The sequence below is a fragment of the Lynx canadensis genome, chromosome D4 (assembly GCF_007474595.2).
Source record: "Lynx canadensis isolate LIC74 chromosome D4, mLynCan4.pri.v2, whole genome shotgun sequence".
Taxonomy (NCBI): domain Eukaryota; kingdom Metazoa; phylum Chordata; class Mammalia; order Carnivora; family Felidae; genus Lynx; species Lynx canadensis.
The window spans coordinates 79,762,709-79,785,218 of NC_044315.2; the positions used below are offsets into that span (position 1 = coordinate 79,762,709).

Genomic DNA, 22,510 nt, shown 5'->3' on the forward strand with positions numbered 1-22,510 from the left:
TGGATGAGCCGACCAGTCAGTGGCGCGACAGGCGGGGTGTGGGGGTGGGGCGGGGGCTGGCAGCCTCCAGGGTGACTTTGGACTAGCTTCAGCTCATCTCTCTCATGATGGACACCTCAGGCCCTGCCCACTGACAGAGCACATACTGATGGCATCTGCCCAGCCAGAGCTGTGAATAAACACAGACACTCTGCGAAGGTTTGAGCAGCTGATGCTGGAGGTCAGGGGTCTTGGCTCCTTGCCAGGCTGTCAACTAAAAAACGTGAACTGCTGAAGAGTCGGAGCCTGGGTGAGCCTGTTTTTCACATCTGAGGCTCAGTGGCAAAGTCCCAGGGTTAGGAGAGCAAATGTTAGGGTTAGGAGAGAGGGCCTTAGAAGCATCTAGGTCGAATCCAAACATTCTCACTTTTTCCAGAAAGAAACACCAAGGCTCCGAGAAGAAAAGGACCCAGTCGAGCTCACACAGTAGTAACCTGACAGCAGAACCGGGTCTGAGACTCCTGTTTCTTCTAGATGCTGCATTCCTGATTCAGATGATCAGCCTTTGGTGCAGAGCAAGCAGCAGGCGGGATGGACGTGAGCAGTGAGCAGTGTGCTGGTGCTGTGGGTCGCCGACCTTTAACCCGGGCACACCATCAGCGTCTTAACTCAGCCTGTCACCTTCTCCCTCCTGAAGACCCGTGGCTTAGAAATAACAGCTCTCAGGGGCGCCTGGGTGGCTCAGTCGGTTGAGCATCCGGCTTCGGCTCAGGTCATGATTTCACGGTTGGTGAGTTCAAGCCCCGCGGCGGGCTCCGTGCTGACAGCTTGGAGCCTGCTTCGGATTCTGTGCCTCCCTCTCTCTCTCTGCCCCTTCCCCACTCGCGCTCTTTTTCTCTCTCTTAAAAATAACGAAAAACATCAAAAAAATTTTTTTACAAAGAAACTGAATGGGACTGAATGAGGAAAAGCAAGGGAAGCTCTGTTGGAGATTCTTGCACAGATCCCCTCACGGGTGCGCACACGGTTCTCTGCCCCGAGCAGAGAGCACAACAGCCTTCTCGGAGCTTATTTTCTGGGTAGGGGGTCAGCGATCGGCGCATCAGGTGATTTTAGGAAATGGCATTGCTAAGGAGAAAACACGCTGATAGTGGGATAGAAAGTGACCCAGGGGCAGCCTGACCTCTTGGAAAAGGTGCCCATCGAGCTGAGGCCCGAATGAGGACGAGAAGGCAAGCGTGGGAAGATCCAAGGAGGGAGAATGGCCCATGCAAAGCCGTCTCTGGGACAGGAACAAGCTTGCCGTTTGAGGAAGAGAAAAGCCAGCAGGGTTAGAGCATAGTCAGTGAGGGGAAGAGGGAAGGAGATAAGATCTGAGAGGAGGCTGTGTGGTCTGCACTTGAAGCTACTGCACTGTGTTTGGCTGAAGAATAGGTCACGGCATGATTCCACTTCCCAAGGAGCAGAGCCACAACAAAGCAGAAATCATAGCACCGTTGTGATGGTAACTGCGAGGGCCAGGTGTTCACAGGCACGTGGCTGGGATGGGGTCCCTGGGGCAGCTCCCTGGAACCTGCTACTGAGTTCTCACATTCAACAGGAGACATTCATCCGGGGTCCCTGCCTACGCCAGACAACCTCAGGAAGGCTTGTCCGCCGCTCCCCCAGGGAACTTGCACTCCTGGGGGAGCTGCACAGGTAAGAGGCAACTAAAGAAACCTGTGTTAACTTTTTTTTTCAATGTTTTATTTACTTATTTTTGAGAGAGAGAGAGAGCGAGCAGGTGCAAGCAGGGGAGGGGCAGAAAGAGAGGGAGACAGAGAATCCCAAGCAGGCTCCAGGCTCTGAGCTGTCAGTACAGAGCCCTATGCCAGGCTCAAACCCACAAACCGAGAGATCATGACCTGAGCCGAGGTCAGACATTTAACCCACTGAGCCACCCAGGCGTCCCAAGAACCCCGTTTTAAAAGTTTTTGTGAAAGGAAGGCGAGACTCTGAGCGTTCCTTCCCTGGCTTTCAGAGTCTTCTCGGGGATTCTTCTCCAGCCTGACCTGCTCTCAGAGTCAGCGATGACAGAAGAGTTCACTGCCAAGTGTAAATGGCACTGCACCTTCTCCCAGGAGTCCTGTGTTTCATCGAAAGTCAAAGTCCTGGGCGCCTGGATGGCTCAGTCGGTTGAGCATCCGACTTCGGCTCAGGTCATGATCTCACAGTCTGTGGGTTCGAGCCCCACGTGGGGCTCTGTGCTGACAGCTCAGAGCCTGGAGCCTGCTTCTGATTCTGTGTCTCCCTCTCTCTCTGCCCCTCCCCTGCTCATGCTCTGTCTCTCTCTGTCGCAAAAATAAATAAAAACATTAAAAAAAACATTAAAAAAAAAAAAAAAAGAAAGTCAAAGTCCTGAGTCAGAGGGATATATGAAAACTTGTGTCATTTCAGTAATCTGCCATCCAGGTGGGTGTGGGAGGGAGCGTGTACGGCAGGGCCCTGTCTGCAGCCGGCTCTTCTAGCGCCAGGGTCCCGCCAGTGCTCACGTCACCAGGCTCCGTTGCCTTGTTTATGTAAAACATGTATTCCATCCACCACGGGCATTTGACCCTTGGGAATTCACAGGAGATTTGCAGAGCCCCTGGCTCTTCACTACCGGCCAGGGTACATTTCCTGTGGAGGTAGTTGAGGAAGCGTGGGGATGGCCCCGAATCAGCAGTCAGAGGAGTGGCATAGCAGTTGAGGATATTCTCATGGAAAAGCCCAGCACCTTCCAGAAAATTCTGCATGGCTCAGCAAATTGTCTTGTCATCTTGTTGGCACTGCTTCTGTATTTCTTTCCCGTTTCAGACCAGGAGAGAACACATGGGCAATCTCTAGGGTTTGGTGTTATCTTCTCTCAGGAATGATCTAACCTTCAGTAAACAAGGCCAAGGAAACCTATTCCCGCCCTTTGGTCCCTCAGTCTGCTTCTAGGAATTTGTCCTAAGGAAATACTTCCCAAAGATTGTTTTAAAAGCTTGTCTTAATAAAGGTTGATAGTATTATATATAATAGCGGAAGGTTGGAACTACCCCAGCTCCAAATGGCAGCCAGAAGGGCAAACTCTGGCCCAACCAGTTGAAGGAATATTATGACAAGTTTACCAGTGGCAAATATAAATCTCACCAAGACATGGAAGTCTGTCCACTGAAGATGTCAGAAATCAAAACTGCACAGGCCTATCCATTCCTTCCCTGGAGGCCTGTACCTGAAAACAGGAAGCGCTCGAGGAAACCTTAAACACAATTTAAATAAAGCACATCTTGGGGCGCCTGGGTGGCGCAGTCGGTTAAGCGTCCGACTTCAGCCAGGTCACGATCTCGCGGTCCGTGAGTTCGAGCCCCGCATCAGGCTCTGGGCTGATGGCTCGGAGCCTGGAGCCTGTTTCCGATTCTGTGTCTCCCTCTCTCTCTGCCCCTCCCCCGTTCATGCTCAGTCTCTCTCTGTCCCAAAAATAAATAAACGTTAAAAAAAATAAATAAAAATAAATAAATAAAGCACATCTTTTCTGTGGGCATTTGTGTGCTTGGATATGCAAATAAAATCATCTTTGTGAAAATGGATTGCTAACTTTGAAATATTATTATTCATATTCTTCAAAACACAGCCCATGATTCTAATAGCTGCTAATTGCTCAATCCCGAGGTAGGTGGTTGGGACAGAAAAAAGATGGCTGCCTGGGAATCACAGGAATGGGGATCGAGTCTCGACTGGGCCTCTCCCTTCTCAGGTTACTCCAGGAGGTGGGATCCAGGAAGAACCACACATGCTCAGCCCAATGGACGGGAACATCACTTTCTCCGTCACCTCTTGTCCTAGACCAGGGGAAACCACCCATCTGGCTCCAGTGGCCTGTCCTTCTAGAAAACTGCTCTGCTCCCCTAACTAATAACATTAACTAGATCAGACAGGATTCTTAGCTACAAACAACAAAAGTCTATTATGGATTTTTCCGTAATAACAATTCTTTTTATTGTTATTACCATCATTAGCATCCCCGCCTTGGTGCGAAGGCACTGTATCAGGCTTGGCGGGAAGCGTTTCGTATGCATTAGCTCTTTTTATCCGTAACTTTAAAAAGGAGGCAATTACTTCCTGGTAAAGACGAAGTAATTGAGGTTTAGAAAGGTTAAGAAACGTGCTCCAAGGCCACCGATTTAGTAAGTGGTGGAGATGGTTTTCAGAGCCAGACTAACTGCGAAGCTGGAGGTCCCAACCCCAGGTCCTGCTGTCTCCACAATGAAGCCTCTTTGGGGCTTTAGCAAAGCTCCAGCAAGCTGGGGATGGGGCCTCTGTCCTCGATGGGCCCCTGCTGGCCTTAATATTTCAGCTCGATGTCCCGAGGGCTGCTAGAATTGTTAACATTCACACTAACAGAGCCATGAAGTCGGCTTTTCGAGAAGCTCATGTGGACTGGCAAGAAACAGAAATGGCTCTCACGGCTTCAGGAAACATCTGCAAGTCCTCAAGGAGGCAAGACCTGCCCCTTTATCGCCTTTCCAGGAGAGATAGCAAGGCCGTCCCACCGCAGGGATAGGACAGACAGACTGCGTTTACTTTCCAGGCTGGGTCCCTGCCACTGTCAGGATCAGCCACTAGGGAGCAGACCCCGTAATGGGTCACAGTCCTGAAATCAGAGTCACCACTTGCCTTCTAGGCCTCCCAGGGCAATGGCGAAAACAGGAACAAACAGCATTTGCAATTCAAGGTGACCAGGGTAGGGAAGAGGATGTGGGGTTAGGGGAAGGTATGAACTTTGGAGCTGGAAAGATCTGTTTCTTCACATCCTGGTTGTGTGATTCTGGGCAAATTTCCTAACCTTGCTGGGTTGTTTCTTCATCTGAAAGAGAGGTAAATAAGTATAGTCCTATTGCATAATTCCCATAAGAATTAAAGGGAACACCCATGTCGATAGTTAAAACTGCCCAGCACATAGTGGGGCTCTCTAAATGAGAACTACTATGAACATTACTGGTATTATTATAAAGATGCTAGTAAGGGCATCTATAAATGTCGTTGATAAGAAGAAAACAGAAGGGACATACGAGCTGGGTTTTGACAGGTAAGTAGGAGTTTGTTGAGTGGCTAATGGACGGGACGGGTTTTCTAGTTAGAAACAACAGCACGGGCAGCTTTGTGAAGGAGCATGGAATGTTTCGGCAGCATGAGCGGACCAGTTGGGAACTCCTGAAACATTCCCATCAAGCAATAGTGGACCAGCCTGGGGCAAGATAAGCCTCTGCAATCCCCTTCCCACAGCCCTCAAATAAAGGAGAATAAATGACCTCTCTGGGTAAATACAGAAACCAACATTCTTGTAAGCTATGTTCTCTGAAGCGAAGCAGCCTCCACACCCCTGGCTGGCCAGTCCACAGGGAACAAATAAACCGGCTCCCAGCACCCAAGCCTCTGATTCACCTCCTCTGGAGTTATATAGACTTGGGTTTTGTTCCTGCTGGAGCCACATCCCTTGCTGCATAACCTTGTAAAGCCTTTTGTCTCTCTTGCTGCTCAGGTCTGTTATCTGGAATAATGGGAATAATTATGTATCACATAGAGGTTATTGTACACTGTCTCAGCTCCTAGCACACAATGGGTGTGCTCTATGGCCCAGAGAAAGAGGCTGTTCTCATGCCTGAGCTCATGGCAGAGAGGGCAGGACTGACACTTCCTGGGGAAGCCTCACAATCTCAGACACCAAAGATAGAAAACCAGACTTCCCCTGGGTCACCTGGGTGGCTTAGTCGGTTAAGCATCCCACTTCGGCTCAGGTCACGATCTCACGGTTGTGGGTTCAAGCCCCACATCGGGATCTGTGCTGACAGTGCAGAGCCTGGAGCCTGCTTCAGATTCTGTGTCTCCCTCTCTCTCTCTGTCCCTCTCCTGCTCACACTCTGTCTCTGTCTCTCTGTCTCTCTCAAAAATGAATAAACACACGCACACACACACACACAAAGAAAACAAATGCTATGCTTTAGATGCTGCTCTGCACTTTGCTGTTTTCAATGAATAATAGATCACATCAATACAGATCTTCCTCATTCTTTTTTCTATTGAGGTATAACTCACATACCATAAAGTTCACTCTTTTATTTTGTTTAATGTTTATTTATTTTTGAGAGAGACAGGGTGGCAGAGCATGAGCGGGGGAAGGGCAGAAAGAGAGGGAGACAAAGAATCCGAAGCAGGCTCCAGGCTCTGAGCTGTCAGCACAGAGCCCGACGCGGGGCTCAGACTCCTGAGCCGTGAAATCATGACCTGAGCCAAAAGTCAGATGCTTAACTGATTGAGCCACCCAGGCACCCCAAGTCCATTCTTTTAAAGTGCACAATTCAGTGGGTTTTGTATATTCACAAGGTTGTGTACCCATCACTGCTATCTATTCCAGAATAATTTCATCATCCCCCAAAGAAACCTCATACCTGTTAGCAATCATTTCCCATTCCCTCCCCAACCCCTGGTAACTACTTATCTTTTGTTCTGTCTCCATGGATTTACCTATTCTAGACATTTCCTATAAACGGAATCATATTCTACGAGGCCCCCTGCGTCTGACTTCTTTCACTCGGCATAATGTTTCCAAGGTTCATCCATGTGATAGCGTGCCTCAGAACTTCATTGCTTTTATGGCCGAATCGTATCCCATTGTAGCATAGTCTTCCACATTTTGCTTATTCGCTCGTCGAAGGACATTTTAGATGGTTTCTACTTTTTGGCGATAGTGAAGAATCCTTGTTCTTTGTAATGGTTGCACAGCCTCTTACTGAACAGTTGGCTCACAGTTTAAGCACTTCCTCCTGAAGGTGAGTTCTGATCTTTCCCATTTTTGGCCGATGCAAAATGCTAATGCAGAAAATGTTGCCACAACCTCGTTCTAGTCTTCCATAAGAGGCGGTCAAAATTACCTCGCTTCCTGAGGAAATTATCCAACCAAAGCAAAAAGTTATGTTGACAAAGATGTTAATTGCGGCAATTTTCACAGTAGCATAAAATTGGAACTACTTAAAGAGCCCACATAGAGGAGATGTTTAGATAAATTCTGTTATTCAACAAAATAATGTATAGTCAGTAAAAATGATAATTATGAAGGCAATGTAGCAACAAGTGAGTTGCTAATGATGATCTGCAATGAAAACCAACAACAAAATACAAAATGACATCACCTGCATATGCTGGTTCCCACAATTAGATGTACAGAATCCTAGGGGCGCCTGGGTGGCTCAGTCGGTTAAGCGTCCAACCAACTCTTGGTTTCAGCCCAGGTCATGATCTCACGGTTAGTGGGTTCAAGCCCTGCATCGGGCTCCGTGCTGACAGCACGGAGCCTACTTGGGTTCTCTTTCTCCCTCTTTCTCTACCCCGCCCCCCCCCCACTCTCTCTCCCTCTCTCAAAATAAATAAACTCAAACAAAATTAGATGTACAGAAAACTAACACATCACAACAGAACTGTCCTTGGCAACAACTTCCTCATGTCCCAAATGGGGAAACTGAAACTCAGAGAAGGTGTGTGATTTGACCAAAGTAGGACTGGTCAGATCTGGGATTTGAACCAAGCTCTCCTTCAAGGCTTGTATTCTTTTCATGGCGCCACAATCAAAAAAACGCTTCTGAAAACAACTTGACCCCTGGCAGCTTAGTCAGTATTGACGTGTACACAAAGCAAACCGTGTCTGGAAGTCCTTAAATGACATAAAATAACTACACACACGCATACACATGCATGTGCACACACACACACACACACACACACCCCTGGGACAACCAGTGAACACATTCGCACTGGTAGAGATAGGATATGAGAACTTCATTCATTCATTGAAAAGCTATTTGTTGATTTCACTCAGATGTGGAATGTAAGAAACAAAACAGATGAACATATGGGAAGGGGAAAAAAACAGAGAGAGGGAGGGAAACAAACCATAAGAGACTCTTAAATACAGAGAACAAACTGAGGGTTGCTGGATGGGAGCTGAGTGGGGGGATGGGCTAAATGGGTGATGGGCATTAGGGAGGACACTTGTTGGGATGAGCAGTGGGTGTTATATGTAAGTAGAATCACTAAGTTCTACTCCTGAAACCAATATGACACTGCATGTTGACTAACTAGAATTTGAATAAAAATTTTGAAAAAGAAAAAAAATTATGAAAAGGAAAAACTACTTGTTAAACACCTGCTGTAAGATATTTGTGATGCCCTGGAATCTGGCAATCAATAGTGATTTAAAAAGATATGATTCTTGCTCTTCTGGTCTTATGGTATTTAAATTTGGCTAATGGTTGCTGAACGTCTATTATACACTGTATGTCCGTGGTATTAACCCTGCTCATTGAGTCAGGGCATGTTATGCACCATAACGAGGCACTATTTCTAAATTTTTTTTTAAATATTTATGTATTTATTTTTGAGAGACAGAGAGAGACAGCGCGAGCAGGGGAGGGGCAGAGAGAGAGGGAGACACAGAATCCAAAGCAGGCTCCAGGCTCCGAGCTGTCAGCACAGAGCCCGACGCGGGGCTCAAACCCACGAACGGTGAGATCATGACCTGAGCCGAAGTCGGACGCTTAACCGACTGAGCCACCCAGGCGCCCCAATGAGGCACTGTTTCTAATCTCATAACAAGCCTCTAAGATGGCTGTCAACCCCATTTTACAGATGAGAAAACTGAGAATCTGAGAGTGAGTGGATCTCCTGGGATGACCGAGAGAGGAGCAGCACTGTTTTCACGTCTCCTTGCTCTTAAACCTAGGGCCCTGTTCCCTCCAGGGCAGCATCACCCCCAACACCCACTCATCACAAAGCCCTCATAAAAGCCTAGGACTCAGTGAATTTGGGCCTATCTAGACTTACCGAACTTGCCAGGATGGGGTCCAAGAAGCTTCTGCTTTTTTGTTTTTGTTTTGAATCAGTTGTCAGACTGTCCGATTTATTTTGAAAATGGATGTCAGAATCTTCTGGTTGTTGTTGTTGTTGTTGTTTTGATGGTGGGGGGCATGAGCTGGGGAGGGGCAGAGGAAAAGAGACAGAGAATCCTAAGCAGGTTTCACGCTCAGCACGGAGCCCAACGTGGGACTTGACCCCAACGATCCTGGGATCAGGAGCTGAGCCAAAATCGAGAGTCCGACACTTAACCAACTGGGCCACGCTGGGGTCCCAGAATCTTCTGTTCTTAATAAGATCTCTATACGCTTCATACCTATGCTAAAGTTTAGAAACCCCTGTCCTGGGGCGCCTGGGTGGCGCAGTCGGTTAAGCGTCCGACTTCAGCCAGGTCACGATCTCGCGGTCTGTGAGTTCGAGCCCCGCGTCGGGCTCTGGGCTGATGGCTCAGAGCCTGGAGCCTGTTTCCGATTCTGTATCTCCCTCTCTCTCTGCCCCTCCCCCATTCATGCTCTGTCCCAAAAATAAATAAACGTTGAAAAAAAAAAATTAAAAAAAAAAAAAAAAAAAAAGAAACCCCTGTCCTAACCTGTAAACTGGAATCTTACAGTTCAATCTTCCAAGAAAGGAATTACCCTGGCCTCAATCCTCAAATTCCACTCGGGGGCAATATCGGCCAATGTGTCCCAAGAAGCAGTCCATTTTTGAAGGGAATGGAAGCAGCCATGACATTCTTTCATTCACTGGACCAACAGTGAGGGCTTCCCAGGTGCCAGGCACTAAGCTGGCCAACGGTGGACAATTCCAATTATTCTTCCTCTGTTTACAAACTTTGGAACAATGTGGCAGAAAGAAAGGCAGGATCATACTGTTTTGCAGGCTTTCCCATCAAGGGGTGGAGCCTCTTTCTTCACACCTTGAATTCCAGGCGGGCCTCATGACTTGCTTTAACCAGAAGAACATGGTGGAAGTGACTTGTGGGGTTCCAGATCCTAGATCTCAAGGCCTCGCTGCTTCTACCTGTGCCCTTTGGAAAGCTTCTGCATCGGGAACAGAAGCCCTGGGTGGGAAACCATGTAGAGAGGCCCAGCTGCCCCAGCTAAGGCCTAGATGTGTGGGTGAGGCATCCCCACACCGGCCACCAGGGGAGCCCAGAAGGCCCAGTCCACCCACCGGATGGTAAGAAATAACAAATCGCCATTGTTTTAGGCCACTAAGTTTCAAAGCAGAAAATCACATAGCGACGGATAGAAATAGCAATTTCTTTAGCAATTATTTACGAGGGCCTCCTCTGCACCAAATTTTATCTTATCCTAGGTGTTGGGGATCTGCACCTTGTTGAACAAGACGGGAGAAGCCCCAGCCTCATCTGGGAGAAGATAGGCAATAAGTAAGTAAGCGGGCAGACATTGTTCGACAAAACACTGTCTAAACGCTCTTTACTCTTCTGGCCATGGAATCAGCAAACTATTTCCCACTTTTCTGTAGTTCTTACTGTTTTTTTCAGTGTTCTCTTACCATGTTCAGAATCGGATTTTCAGACCTAGACCACGTCTTCAAAGAATATTAAAGGTTTTAAAGCAGACAAAATCAGTTATGGGGTGCGTATTAAGATGGCAAACTGGGGCGCCTGGGTGGCGCAGTCGGTTAAGCGTCCGACTTCGGCCAGGTCACGATCTCGCGGTCCGTGAGTTCGAGCCCCGCGTCGGGCTCTGGGCTGATGGCTCGGAGCCTGGAGCCTGTTTCCGATTCTGTGTCTCCCTCTCTCTCTGCCCCTCCCCTGTTCATGCTCTGTCTCTCTCTGTCCCCCCTCCAAAAAAAAAAAAAAGATGGCAAACTAACGCTGGGTTTTCTCCCTTGAGCAAGGGCGGAGGACAGGGTTGAGGAGCTTGCAAAACAATATATAAGAAGAGGCGCCTGGGGAGTCAGAAGTCTGCCTGGAACTGGTGTTTGCACCTGGGACCAGCCAGCAGCTCTGGGGAAAGGCCGATGGAGGGCACAGAAAGAGGACAGGCCGGAAGAAAGGCCTTTAAGGCTGGCCACTGCCTTGTCCTGGGACATCCACTGCCCGCCTTTTCCCATGAGCGACCAGCAGCACAGGCAGGCCACACGGGTCAGCCTGTGAGGAAAGCAAAATGCCCCAATGAGAAGAAAAATAAAATGGAGCTAGAGATTACACCCCAGAGAGACCGCCTCCTCCCACTGCTGCTGCTGCTGCTTCCCGTGAGGTGAAAGACAAATCCCCGACCAGGGGATTCATCCCACCTAGAACGGTGGGATTAAACCAGAGAGATCAAGAGTGATGCTGGAGGGTTCTGAGGTTCTGCGACCTGGGGCTTGATGCCTCCTCATACCTTAACCCCAGCGGGAGGGGCAGACACTAGAGCCTGGTCCTCTGCCCTTCCCCCAAAACATCCCAGAGCAGGGATATGTCAAGGGAACGTGCCCTCGCAGACCAAACTAATTAGCCGCCTGTGAAGCACAACCACAGTGAAAGGGGAACAAATGTCTCTCAGGACAAACACCCACCGTCTGAAGCCAGATGACTGGAATAGACTGGCTAAGAATATGCACGGTAAACACATTTAGGAGAATAAGGCGTTTAAACATATAAAGCAAGAACAGGAAATCCGATCTCACAACTTTCGTGATGTATGACGAACATACAATTCACCGCACGCATTTGAAATAATCAACTGGATGAGGTTTTTTAAATTTTTTTTAGTTTATTTATTTTTATTATTATTATTTATTATTATTCTTTTTTTTTTTTGAGAGAGAGAGAGAGAGAGAGAGAGAGAGACAGCAGGGGAGAGGCAGAGAGAGAGAGAGAAAATCAGTGCAGGGCTTGAACCCACGGACCATGAGCTCAAAACCAAGGGTCGGACGCTCAACGGACGGAGCCACCCAGGCTCCCCTGGATGAATTTTGACCTAAGTATCCATCTGTGAAACCACCGCCATAATCAAGATCATGAAGATCTCCTCCCCACCTCGAAGGTTCCTCCTGCCCCTGGCAACCTACCCTTAACTCTTATCTCCATCCCCCGACAACCAGGGATCTGCTTTCTGCCACCAGAGGTCAGTTTTATACAGAAAATTTTGTGTAAATAGAATTACATAGTTTTCATTCTCTTGTATACAGCTGACTTCAGCTAGGCGTGATGGTTGTGAAGTGCATCTATGTCATTGTATGTGCTGAGAGTGTTTCCTTTTTATTGCTGAGTAGCATTCAGATACTCCTAAAACTTTTGCACACTCAGAGCCCAGTTCTCCTCAATCACTTTTCAAGTCAACATTGTCAGTGTCCGTGATTTGTCACATAATATCTTTCGTCTATGCTTTCAAAAGCACTGATTATGCAACCATTTATTTAAAAAAAAAAATGTATAAAAGAATTGAATGCCTGGAGCGCCTGGGTGGCTTAGTCGGTTGAGCGTCCGACTTCAGCTCAGGTCATGATCTCATGGTTTGTGAGTTCGAGCCCCGCGTCGGGCTCTGTGCTGATGGCTCAGAGCCTGGAGCCTGCTTCGGATTCTGGGTCTCCCTCTCGCTCTGCCCCTCCCCCACTCGCGCACTTTTTCTCTCTCTCTCTCTCAAAAATAAATGAACGTTAAAAAGAATAGTTTAAAAGAGATGCTTCCCCTCACCAACCAAATAATATATAGAATATACATCTATATTCTCAGGTACTGAGTATACTTTCAATATGTGGTTTCAACCTGTTTAAATGGGATGTTTTCTTGAATTACAGTTGTGAGTGTTGGCCTTGCTTTGGTTTTCTTCATCAGGGACTCCTGTTACCTGTGTGTCTGTTCTCCTTTGCGTGCCTTGGATACGTGTCACTTTCTCTTGTCTTGTTTCTCCCATTCTTCATTTTCTTTTTACTTGCACGTCTTTTTCTTCTTCACCATCTGTTTCTCTTAAGGTATTATCTGCTGGGTTTAGTCCCTTACACCACTTGGGGTTCAGCCTTCATTTCTTAAAAAAAAATTTCGAATTCCTTTGTGAATTCTTTTTTTTTTTTTAAATTTTTTTTCAACGTTTTTTATTTATTTTTGGGACAGAGAGAGACAGAGCATGAACGGGGGAGGGGCAGAGAGAGAGGGAGACACAGAATCGGAAACAGGCTCCAGGCTCCGAGCCATCAGCCCAGAGCCCGACGCGGGGCTCGAACTCACGGACCGCGAGATCGTGACCTGGCTGAAGTCGGACGCTTAACCGACTGCGCCACCCAGGCGCCCCTCCTTTGTGAATTCTTCATTCCAGTTTTGAGTTCTTCTAATTCCAATTTATGCAGTTCTCTCCGGTCTTGTTTCAGGTGCTTAGTATATTGTCATTTTTGAATATGTTATGGTTTGGGTCTCTTTTTAACCACGTCTCCCTGGTGTGCTTCCATTGTCTATAGGGGTGTTATTCTGCTTCCCTTTGGTCCCTTTGCTGTTCATAATTGTGTGTGGAATTTGGCCCTGGTACTTTTCTATTGTTGGTGTCATTGTGAAATGATCCTCCCTGACTTTTTGGATTAAGGCTATGTTCAGGAAAGATTTTCACCACAGAGCTCCCTCTTCTGCTGTTTGTATGTGTTTAAAAATAAAGTAGCTTGCTTTCTGGGATCTCCTGCCTCGGTCCTTATCCTTTCTTGGGTCTGGGCCATCTCTTTCTTTCCTTGTCTTCAAATTCTGGTAGCGTCTCACATGTTCCTACATTGCCCACAAAGCCTCTCAAGAGTAATACAATCTCTCTCATCTCTGTCTTGCTCAATTCTGATTTCAGTCCTGGGTGTTTTCCCCAGTGTGGGAATCTTGTCCTAGAAGAAGGCAGGCAGTCTCATGAGCTTATCAGGGCTGCCCTGCTCCAGCCCTTTCAGGTGCTCTTCCAGTAGGTCCTCACATGAACCCACTGTTGGGAGAGGACAAAACTTCTCCCACCTTCAGCCGACATTTTTAGATTGGCTGCCCCTCTTCTGTGACCACCTGTGCCTGTCTTGGGTTCTCCTGGTCTCCCATCCACCACGTACAACCCCTGCGCCTTCCTTTTCCTCCTATACAGATGCTGCTCCTGTGGCAGTTTTTGGTTGGCCTCACCTGCTTGTGTTTGGGGGCTCCTGGGGTTACCTTGTGACCTACTTTTTTTTAAGTATTGTCTGGGTTTTCGGTTTTGCTATTTGGGTGTCGTTTTTATGTGGAGACTTGGAGATTGAAAAACTATGGCTCTACCACCAACAGCCTGCTCTTTTTGTGTTGAATTTCAATTGCTTAACGATCTGGTCTCCAAATTCTAGCACCGTCCGATGTGCTCCTGTGTTGACTACAGAGGCCCTCAGGAGTAATACAATCCAGCCCACCACACATGTCCTAGAGCCCGCTAACAAAGGCTGGTAACTTACAGGGCATCTGGATCCAGAATCCTTAGCTTGGGAATTTTTGTTGTTGCTGTTTATTTATTTCTGAGAGGAAGAGAGGGTGAGCAGGGGAGGTGCAGAGAGAGAGGGGGACAGAGGATCTGAAGCAGGCTCTGCGCTGACAGCAGAGAGCCCGATGTGAGGCTCGAACTCATGAACCGTGAGATCATGACCTGAGCCACAGTCAGACGCTCAACCAACTGAGCCACCCAGGCGTCCCTTAGCTTGGGAACTTTATGGAGAGCTACTTCCTCTGGGAAATCTTGGTTATCACCCCTAAGTAGAGCCTTTCTCCCTTCTGTGTGCTTCCTTCATTACACCCCTGGGGTTTTATGTGCATACGACCCCAGAGCTCCAGGACGAGGGGCCACGCACATTTCCTCTGTTTCCCCAGGCCCTCACACAATGCCTGGTATGAGGACTTCATACATATTTCCTGCGAGAAGGAATTTGGGCTAAACGATGCTTGCAGCTGTGTTACATAACTGAAAAAAATATTTTAATTATTCTTAAAAATAATTCATACTCATCACAGAAACTTAGAACATACCCCCCCCAAAAAAGCATACTGAAAATATTTACCTATAATCTCATCCCCAAGAGAGAACCACGATTGCCCTTTTGGTATATTTCATTTTGTTTTTATGCGTATTTAAACCATTTAGTTTGAATAATGTTGTATGCCATTTTAACCCTGTTTTTCCATGCACATTTTTGCATTTCCCCATGTATTTTTCTTCCTAGCATTATTTAATAGCTGTGCATTATTCTAGTGTGTGATAAAAGCAATTTCAGTACAAATTTAAAGGTACTTCTAAAACAACAAAGACAAGTTTACACACACTGCCTGCTGATATCTTGAAATGACATGCCCTATAATGACTGGAAATGAGGAGAAGGCAATTCCAGTTTTAGAACACGTTCAGGGTGGCTGTGTAAGTGCAAAATAGTTCTTAATATAATTAATGTACTCCACTCATTGCCAGATGCTATTCCCACACGTTCCACTAGGTGGCAGAATAGGTTAGATAATAGTGGTTCTCAACCTTCATGGGCATCACCATCAATCTGCCTAGGCTCCAGCCTGAGTTTCTGAGTCTTTAGCCTTGGGTGGGGCCCAATAATTTGCATTTCTAACCAGTCCCAGGTAATTCTGAAATGCTGGGAGAAAACACACTTTGAGAACTTTAAATTACAAGAAGTCGATGTAGATAAACCCAAAGCACATTCACCCACACATCCCCATGTTTAGTGTACTTTGTACCAGTTTTATGCGCACAGAGAAGAATAAGAGGAATACAAGGAATAATAAGAATAAGAGGAATAAGATTCCCCGTTCTCCATGCAGTGCCTGGGCGGCTCAGCTGGTTAAGCGTCCGACTCTTGATTTCAGCTCAGGTCTTGATCTCATGGTTTGTGGGTTCGAGCCATGCATAGGGCTCTGCCCTGGCAGTGTGGAGCCTGCTTGGGATTCTCTCTCCCCCACCTCCCTCTCTAATAAAGAAACTTTAAAAAAAGAGATTTCCTGTGATCCAGACATAATCTTATAGGGGAGTAGTGGCGGGGGGGGGGGGAGAAATGAGTAACACTCGGTTTATTACTCCTACCTCTCCATTTTTCCTTCCTGACATGCAGCCCTCGAGTGGTTTTGTTTTTCTGATCCTGTCTCAAATAAATTTCAAGCTTTGTGCCCTTAAAGCTTGAATGATCAGCTAGCTCAAGAGTTGCATTACTTGGCTAAATCTGCTGAACCACCAAACTCAGGAATGTCTGCTCTCCTAAAACTCTCAGATTAAAAATCTCTGAACCCACCGAGGCTTGAGATACAAAAGTACACCTGTCACCCCTCTCTGACTCTGCAGGAGTAAAAATAAAACACTAGGATGACTATGTTCTTGGTATCTGCACTTGGTTGCCTTCTGGATTAATTATTCATTTTAAATTTCGAGCATAGTTCATTTGGGGAGAAAAACTTGATTCATGATTGCCCGTATTTTCCTTTAAATACTACTGATCACCTGTGGTATATCTGCATTAGGAAAATATTAAATTGAAAATAGGGTTCCACTACATATCCAGTATTGTTGGTGAGCTCTCTTCCACATTTTTGGGTCTTACTAGACCAGGCACATTTGCAACTACGTGGATGGAACTGGAGGGTATTATGCGAAGTAAAATTAGTCACTCAGAGAAATACAAATATCATATGACTTCACTCATATGAGGACTTTAAGAAACAAAACAGATGAGCATAAGGGAAGGGAAAAAAAATAATATAAAAACAGGGAGGGGGACAAAACAGAAGAGACTCACAAATGTGGAGAACAAAGTGAGGGTTGCTGGAGGGGTTGTGGGAGGGGGCATGGGCTAAATGGGTAAGGGGCACTAAGGAATCTACTTCTGAAATCATTCTTGCACTATATGCTAACTAATTTGGATGTAAATTTTAAAAAATAAAAAATAAAACAAGTTAAAATTAAAAAAAAAAAAAAAAAAGAGGGGCGCCTGGGTGGCTCAGTCGATTAAGTGTCTGACTTCAGCTCAGGTCATGATCTCCCAGTTTATGGGTTCAAGCCCCACATCCGGCTCTGTGCTGACAGCTCAGAGCCTGGAGCCTGCTTCGGATTCTGTGTCCCCCCCTCTCTCTGCCCCTCTCCCATTCACACTCTCTCTCTCTCAAAAATAAACATTAAAAAATCAAAAAATGTATTTAAAAAAAAGAGAGAGTGACCAGGCATATTTGTGACATATCACATTAATTACTGGGATGTAAATAGTGACTGTTGATAGGTTTGCTTTCAACACATGCCTTGGGCTTAATTATTATCTCTAAATCAGTGATGCCTAGATTGCTGAAATTTTATTTGTGGCCTTAATTCATCTCAAACAATGTTTCTCAAGTACTTGAAAATGTTAGTAAAAGCAAACGGATAAAAGATGCAGACAGAATTCAAATGAAATACAAATAATCATACATTAAAAAATCTGCCATGGAAACCAATTTGACAATAAACTTCATATATTGAAAAAAAATAAAATTAAATTAAAAATTAAAAAAATTTAAAAAAAATCTGTTTTCTGTCTTCACATAAAGACAAGAAATGTCCATTAAAGCAAGCTTGAGATGCCCTCTTTATATTTACTAAATTGGCAAACATATTTAAAATAGTCACTCAAAGCATCTGTGCCTTAAACTACCTGCCACAATAATGAACAACTTTATAAAATTCTGCAAGCTATGTAGGCTACATCAATATAAAAGAAAATTATGGCAATACATCTGTCATGTTTTCCACTTAACACAGGAATTACCAGTCTAAATACTGTTAAACTCTTGTCCAATAACAAGAGTTGAGTCATATGGGCAGTATGATTTTATTGTTTATTTTTTTAACTGAATACCTCCTCGGTAATTTATAATGGCTTTGTGGTAATGTGTTTCAAATAAAAAGCACTGGAAAATGGATTCATCTCTAGGATAATATGCATGTTTCAAGTGGTATTGAGCACCACACTGATGGATATGTAATAACAAACGTATGTTCTTAATAAAAAAAAATAATAACCACTCAAAACTGATGATGTTGTGGTGAAACATGTATTTAATCCAGCAAGGTGACACCATACATCCTTTTAACCCACTTGGAAAGCCATGTGATAAATATGATGCAAAAGCCATGAAGTGTTCCTTCCCGGACACAGAGGGTTTCTGGGGAGCCAGGAACGACCTTTCTTGACTTTGACAGTCCTTAAACAGGTGTTCACTTTGTAACTATATACTATATGGAAGGTGTATGTGCCCTTCCATGTTTGTGACCAAAAAAATGTTAAGAAAGAATTCTCCTTTGCTTTTACTGACGAGTCTTACACTGGGAACTTGTCCTAAAAAAAATATGCACAAAGAAGTTCTCTGTAGCATTATCTGAAAAGCAAAACTGGAAGCTACCTAATTATTCATCAAAACAAGAATCGTTTTGCAAACTATGGTAATAAAAGTATTACAAAGGATTCTGGTAATTGAAAAGACTTCAAGCATATTTCTGACAGCACAATAAAAAATGATTTGCAATCATGTAAGTCCATACTTACGTGCATAAGGATTAGAAGAGAATATTACAAATTGTTATGATATAGGAGCTCTGGGCAATTTTCTCTATAAATTTGTATTATTGTTGGATTATCTTTACCACAAATTGAGAACATGTGGTTCAAGTGCAAAGGACAGGAACATCTCACTGGAAAGGACTGCCTGTGTCTAATCACGCAATGATCACCAAACATTCTGCCCAAATGTTCTCAGAACAATGTAGATGTTCATAGGACACAGCAGAACAGGAAAGTCTAAGAGGAAGAGCTGTGTCATTGGTCTTTCATTTTGCTTCAATGTTCTTATCCTCTCAAAAGTTATTTTTCTACCAGTTAACATATCCCCTAGGATGATCCGTGGAACTTATTAAAATATCTTCCCGAGAACTTACTGAGCATCAGATAATAACAACCTTACACTGTTGCTGGGCAGATAAGGCATTCACCTGGATTTGGAAAAAGTTATGGATCAAGGGTGAAAGTCAATGGTTTGCCAGTTGCAAAAGGTACAATGTGATGAACTGCCAACAGATTGCACAACTAACTACCCTAGGCAAAAATGTTGAGTCAGCCTGAGTTGAGGGATGCTGGTTAACTGAGGCTTTAAAGATCTTGGAAGGTCAGTGGGATCCTAAAGGCTGCCCCTAGGGCTGGGAGAAAGGAACAATGGGGGCTTTTCCATGAGGCTGGGAGAAGACCCAAAGTTCAAAGCCAGGAAAAGAAATATAAAACTGAAGAGATGAGTTGAGACTCAATTATGGGTAGGTTAATACATCTAGACTAGACCCCTCTTCCCCCCACCCCCTACCCCCCACCCCTGTTGGTAATAGTGACTCACTGAGGTGGTTTGAACAGAGGAGCCATGTGCTTGAAGGAGCGGTTAGCGAGACTCCCCGGAAGCATTCCAGAGTGTGAACGGGCGGAAAGGCACACGCAAGTGATGAAGGGGGGAAGGGAACAGTCCAGGTTTGGATCCAAGAGACTTGAAGTAGGGAGAGAATGGGAAGGGAAACAAGGAAAGGTGGGGAAAATCTAGGGTCTGGGTCTGTGGAGGCTAAAACTCTGGGCCCCAACCCCCTCCTCACTGCTCACTACTCCTCCAAGCAATTAGCTACTTTTCAGACCTCAATTTTCTCTGTATAACAGGACAGCCTGCCCTATGATGGTGCCGTTGGGGATCAAAGGTACAGGATGATGTTTGGTGAACAACAAGGGGCCTTACAAACTGAAATGAAGAAGAATGACCCAACTAGGAGATGGGCTGAATAGTGGAGGAAGGAAGAGAATCCCAAGCTCTGCAACCTGCATTCATGGTACTTCCCCCCATCTGTATCTACTCACGGAGGTTGCCAAAATTCTTTCCTTGCATTTGACTTTTCAACATATTGTTTCCCTCTTGGATCTCATTCAGAAATTGTTATATTATTGGGCTTACGTTCTAGAACGTGCAGAAACAGCAAAGGAACAGAGTCGCTTTAGATCACACGACAGCCAGTTCCATTTCTAAAAAACACATTCTAAAACGCGATCAACTCTCGCAAAGTCCCACCTGAATTCACTGGGGAAAGAAGGTAAGAAAATAGTCTTCAAACTACAGAATGTATTTTTAAGGAAACGCAGCTTTATTACTTTCAAGTACAAACAATAACTTGGACTTGACTAACCAAATGTTGCCTAATTGAGAGAACCTGCCTTAATGTATAGACATCAATGATTTATAGTTAGCACAATCACTCACAGTAGAATGCTTCCACACGATGCGTGAAAGTAACTTCTCATCTTATAAAGACATCTTGTCCCACATTCTCTCCACTATCTGCTCACGCAGTCCCTTTCTCCTCCCACCCCACAGACACTTCAGATGCAAACTTCACCTCCTTCCCCCTAGATCACAATAGACATCAAATTAGTGAAACATGAGAAGATACATTTTGACCACGTTGCTACAGACGTCGGATTGGTGAGACCAGCCTTTTTCAACCTGAGCGCTCTCGTCGAGAGTACGAAGTCTAAATTAGTCGAAATGCGTCTGTTCACAATGTGAGTAGAGGGACACAGGGTTAATTGTGAGCTTTTGTCATCTGCGTTAATAGTTTTCCAGGTTGAAATATGCAAAAACATTTTTCTCTGAGCACATTCATGAAGCGCAGACGTAGCTGGGTTCTCTAGGCGGCGACGACAGCACGGGGTTACGACTCGTCGGGACCGTAATACCAACTGGAAGCGACCGAAGTCCCCTGTCGTAGGAAGACCGGAGACACCCTGAAACAACTCGACAGCCAACACCCGTTTGAACGGAGCACGATCATTCAGCCTGATAAGGGAGTGGTACAAAGACTACCCAGGACTCCACCGGAGGATTTATTCTGGGGAACACTTTCCTAGAGTAGGCACAAGGGACCCTCTGCTCCCACGCTGCCGAAGACGCCTAGTGGGCATTTCTGCCCAAGACGCTAACCTGCTCTTGCCATCACACTCTGTCTGGGGGCCGCGTAATCCTCTGGGGTGTCTTGCAAATATCGTGGCCAGCACCGGCCTAACCAGGTAGGAAGGCTGTGGCACGGGGACAGACCTCAAGAGCTTCCCTCCTGCCCTGACAAATCCCATGTCCCTAAAGGCAAAGGGGACCGTGTGGCCCGCCCCAGACGGCGTCCTAGAGCAGTGATCTGATTCTGCGCGTTTCCCGACTGAGGAGGGCACCTGCAGGTCGCCCAGGCCTGCCAGACGCCAAGCGGAGGCCCCGAGACTGGTAGAGCGAGTGGCGGTGGAAGCTTCACCTCCAGGCCCCCAAGAAGCCAGGGTGCACCGTCCCCGCTTCGAGGAGCTGGCCGCGTTTGGCCAGAGCAGCGGCGGAAAACCCGGCTGCACCTCCATCCTTCGCCATTTCTGTTAGGTCGAAATGCCGAACCGAACAAGCCACTTCTCGTCTAAAATGATACCGTTTACAAAAATATTTCTTTTCTCCTGAAGGGGTTTTACAAATGCAGAGCAGTGACCACTCTCCCGAGCGCAAACACTGGAATGATTACATCACCCTCATCCACACTTCGCCGAGTGTCTGCAATGGCCACAAGGGTCTTTTTTAACTGTGAAAAATGAGGCGCGATCTAAAATTTAGTCACAGTATTTATTCCCTACCTTCCACTTAGAAAAAGCTATCCAAACGTGTGCACCTTCCCGTGGAACTTTTCAAAGTCTAGCCCCACCCCTGAAAAGAAGGCTTCCTTCCTATTCCTCTGACAGGTCTGAAGGTCAGCCTGGTATCAGTTTTGCCGAATTTGACTTCTTACTTCAAACAACGGGGCTGGAGGAAATGACTTTGCTTTGGAATGTTAGAACTTCCCACTCCCTCAGCTCTCCTGGACCCCCAGCCCCACCCTTATGGAGCTGAGAGGTGAGGAGCCCCTCCCTCCCACCACACATCTTCACTCAAGAAATCCAACGCTCATCAAGAAAGGATGGAGTCTATGTGCTCAGGACTTGCGAATTTTTCAGAAATGAGCATGTTCACAAAAGAGGAAAAGGCAGCTGCCTCCCCTCCGAGCTAAGGGAGCGTAAGTCAGGGCGCGGGGAAGACACAACCTTGTAAGGCAATGAAAGGGGACTAAGAAACTACAGCTTTAGCTACCTCCTCCCCACCCTCTGATGCTCCAGTTTGCTTTATTCTTTCAAAGGACGCGTTAGCTCTTCATTTTCACAAAAGCCGGTCATTGTATGGCTAAATCCGGCATCTATAAAGCACTGAAATAACCCGCTCAGGTGGAACGAAGGCCTTTGGTGAGGAGGAATCTAAGTGAGGACTCCAACCACTCCCTCAAGTACTGCTGTCCCAACCAGCTGCGCCACGCTACCTGATGGGAACTTCGGTGTCCACTGAAAATTGAAATGGGACGTGCCGTAAAAGTGCCAGGTCGGTCATTAAAAAAAAAAAAAAAAAAAATTCCCACAAATGACTATAATTCCTGCTGGATATATCTGGGAGTGAGGTGGGCGTAGGGATGGCCAACAGATCTGCAATCTCAGTTATTTGTTCAGGTTGGAGGAAGAGGAAAAAGTCATTTGCTCTCATTACCGCCCAAAGTCTCCTGAGGCTCCTGTGAAATCGGTTCCGGCCGCAATTCTGGTTCCGGTTCTT

The 22,510-nt window shown here is 46.1% G+C and overlaps 1 protein-coding gene across 10 annotated transcripts; it reads left to right on the top strand.

The window, feature by feature from the left end:
- Positions 1-1,332: 1,332 nt before the first annotated feature.
- LOC115499592 lies at positions 1,333-22,295 on the top strand. 10 transcript variants are annotated; one of them, XR_003964201.1, is made up of 5 exons: positions 1,333-1,483; positions 1,580-1,677; positions 9,766-10,065; positions 10,204-10,276; positions 10,753-11,662. XR_003964201.1 is itself a non-coding variant. In XM_030293694.1 (5 exons), the coding sequence occupies exons 1-5, from the start codon at positions 1,481-1,483 to the stop codon at positions 11,009-11,011; spliced, it is 645 nt and encodes a 214-aa protein (XP_030149554.1). In that variant the 5' UTR covers positions 1,333-1,480; the 3' UTR covers positions 11,012-11,662. The 10 variants fall into 10 exon arrangements, 4 of the variants coding, with proteins under 4 accessions (XP_030149554.1, XP_030149556.1, XP_030149553.1 ...); XM_030293694.1 differs by having other exon boundaries at positions 1,333-1,510; positions 9,766-9,950; XR_003964198.1 differs by lacking the exons at positions 9,766-10,065; positions 10,753-11,662 and adding an exon at positions 19,522-22,295.
- Positions 22,296-22,510: the final 215 nt, after the last annotated feature.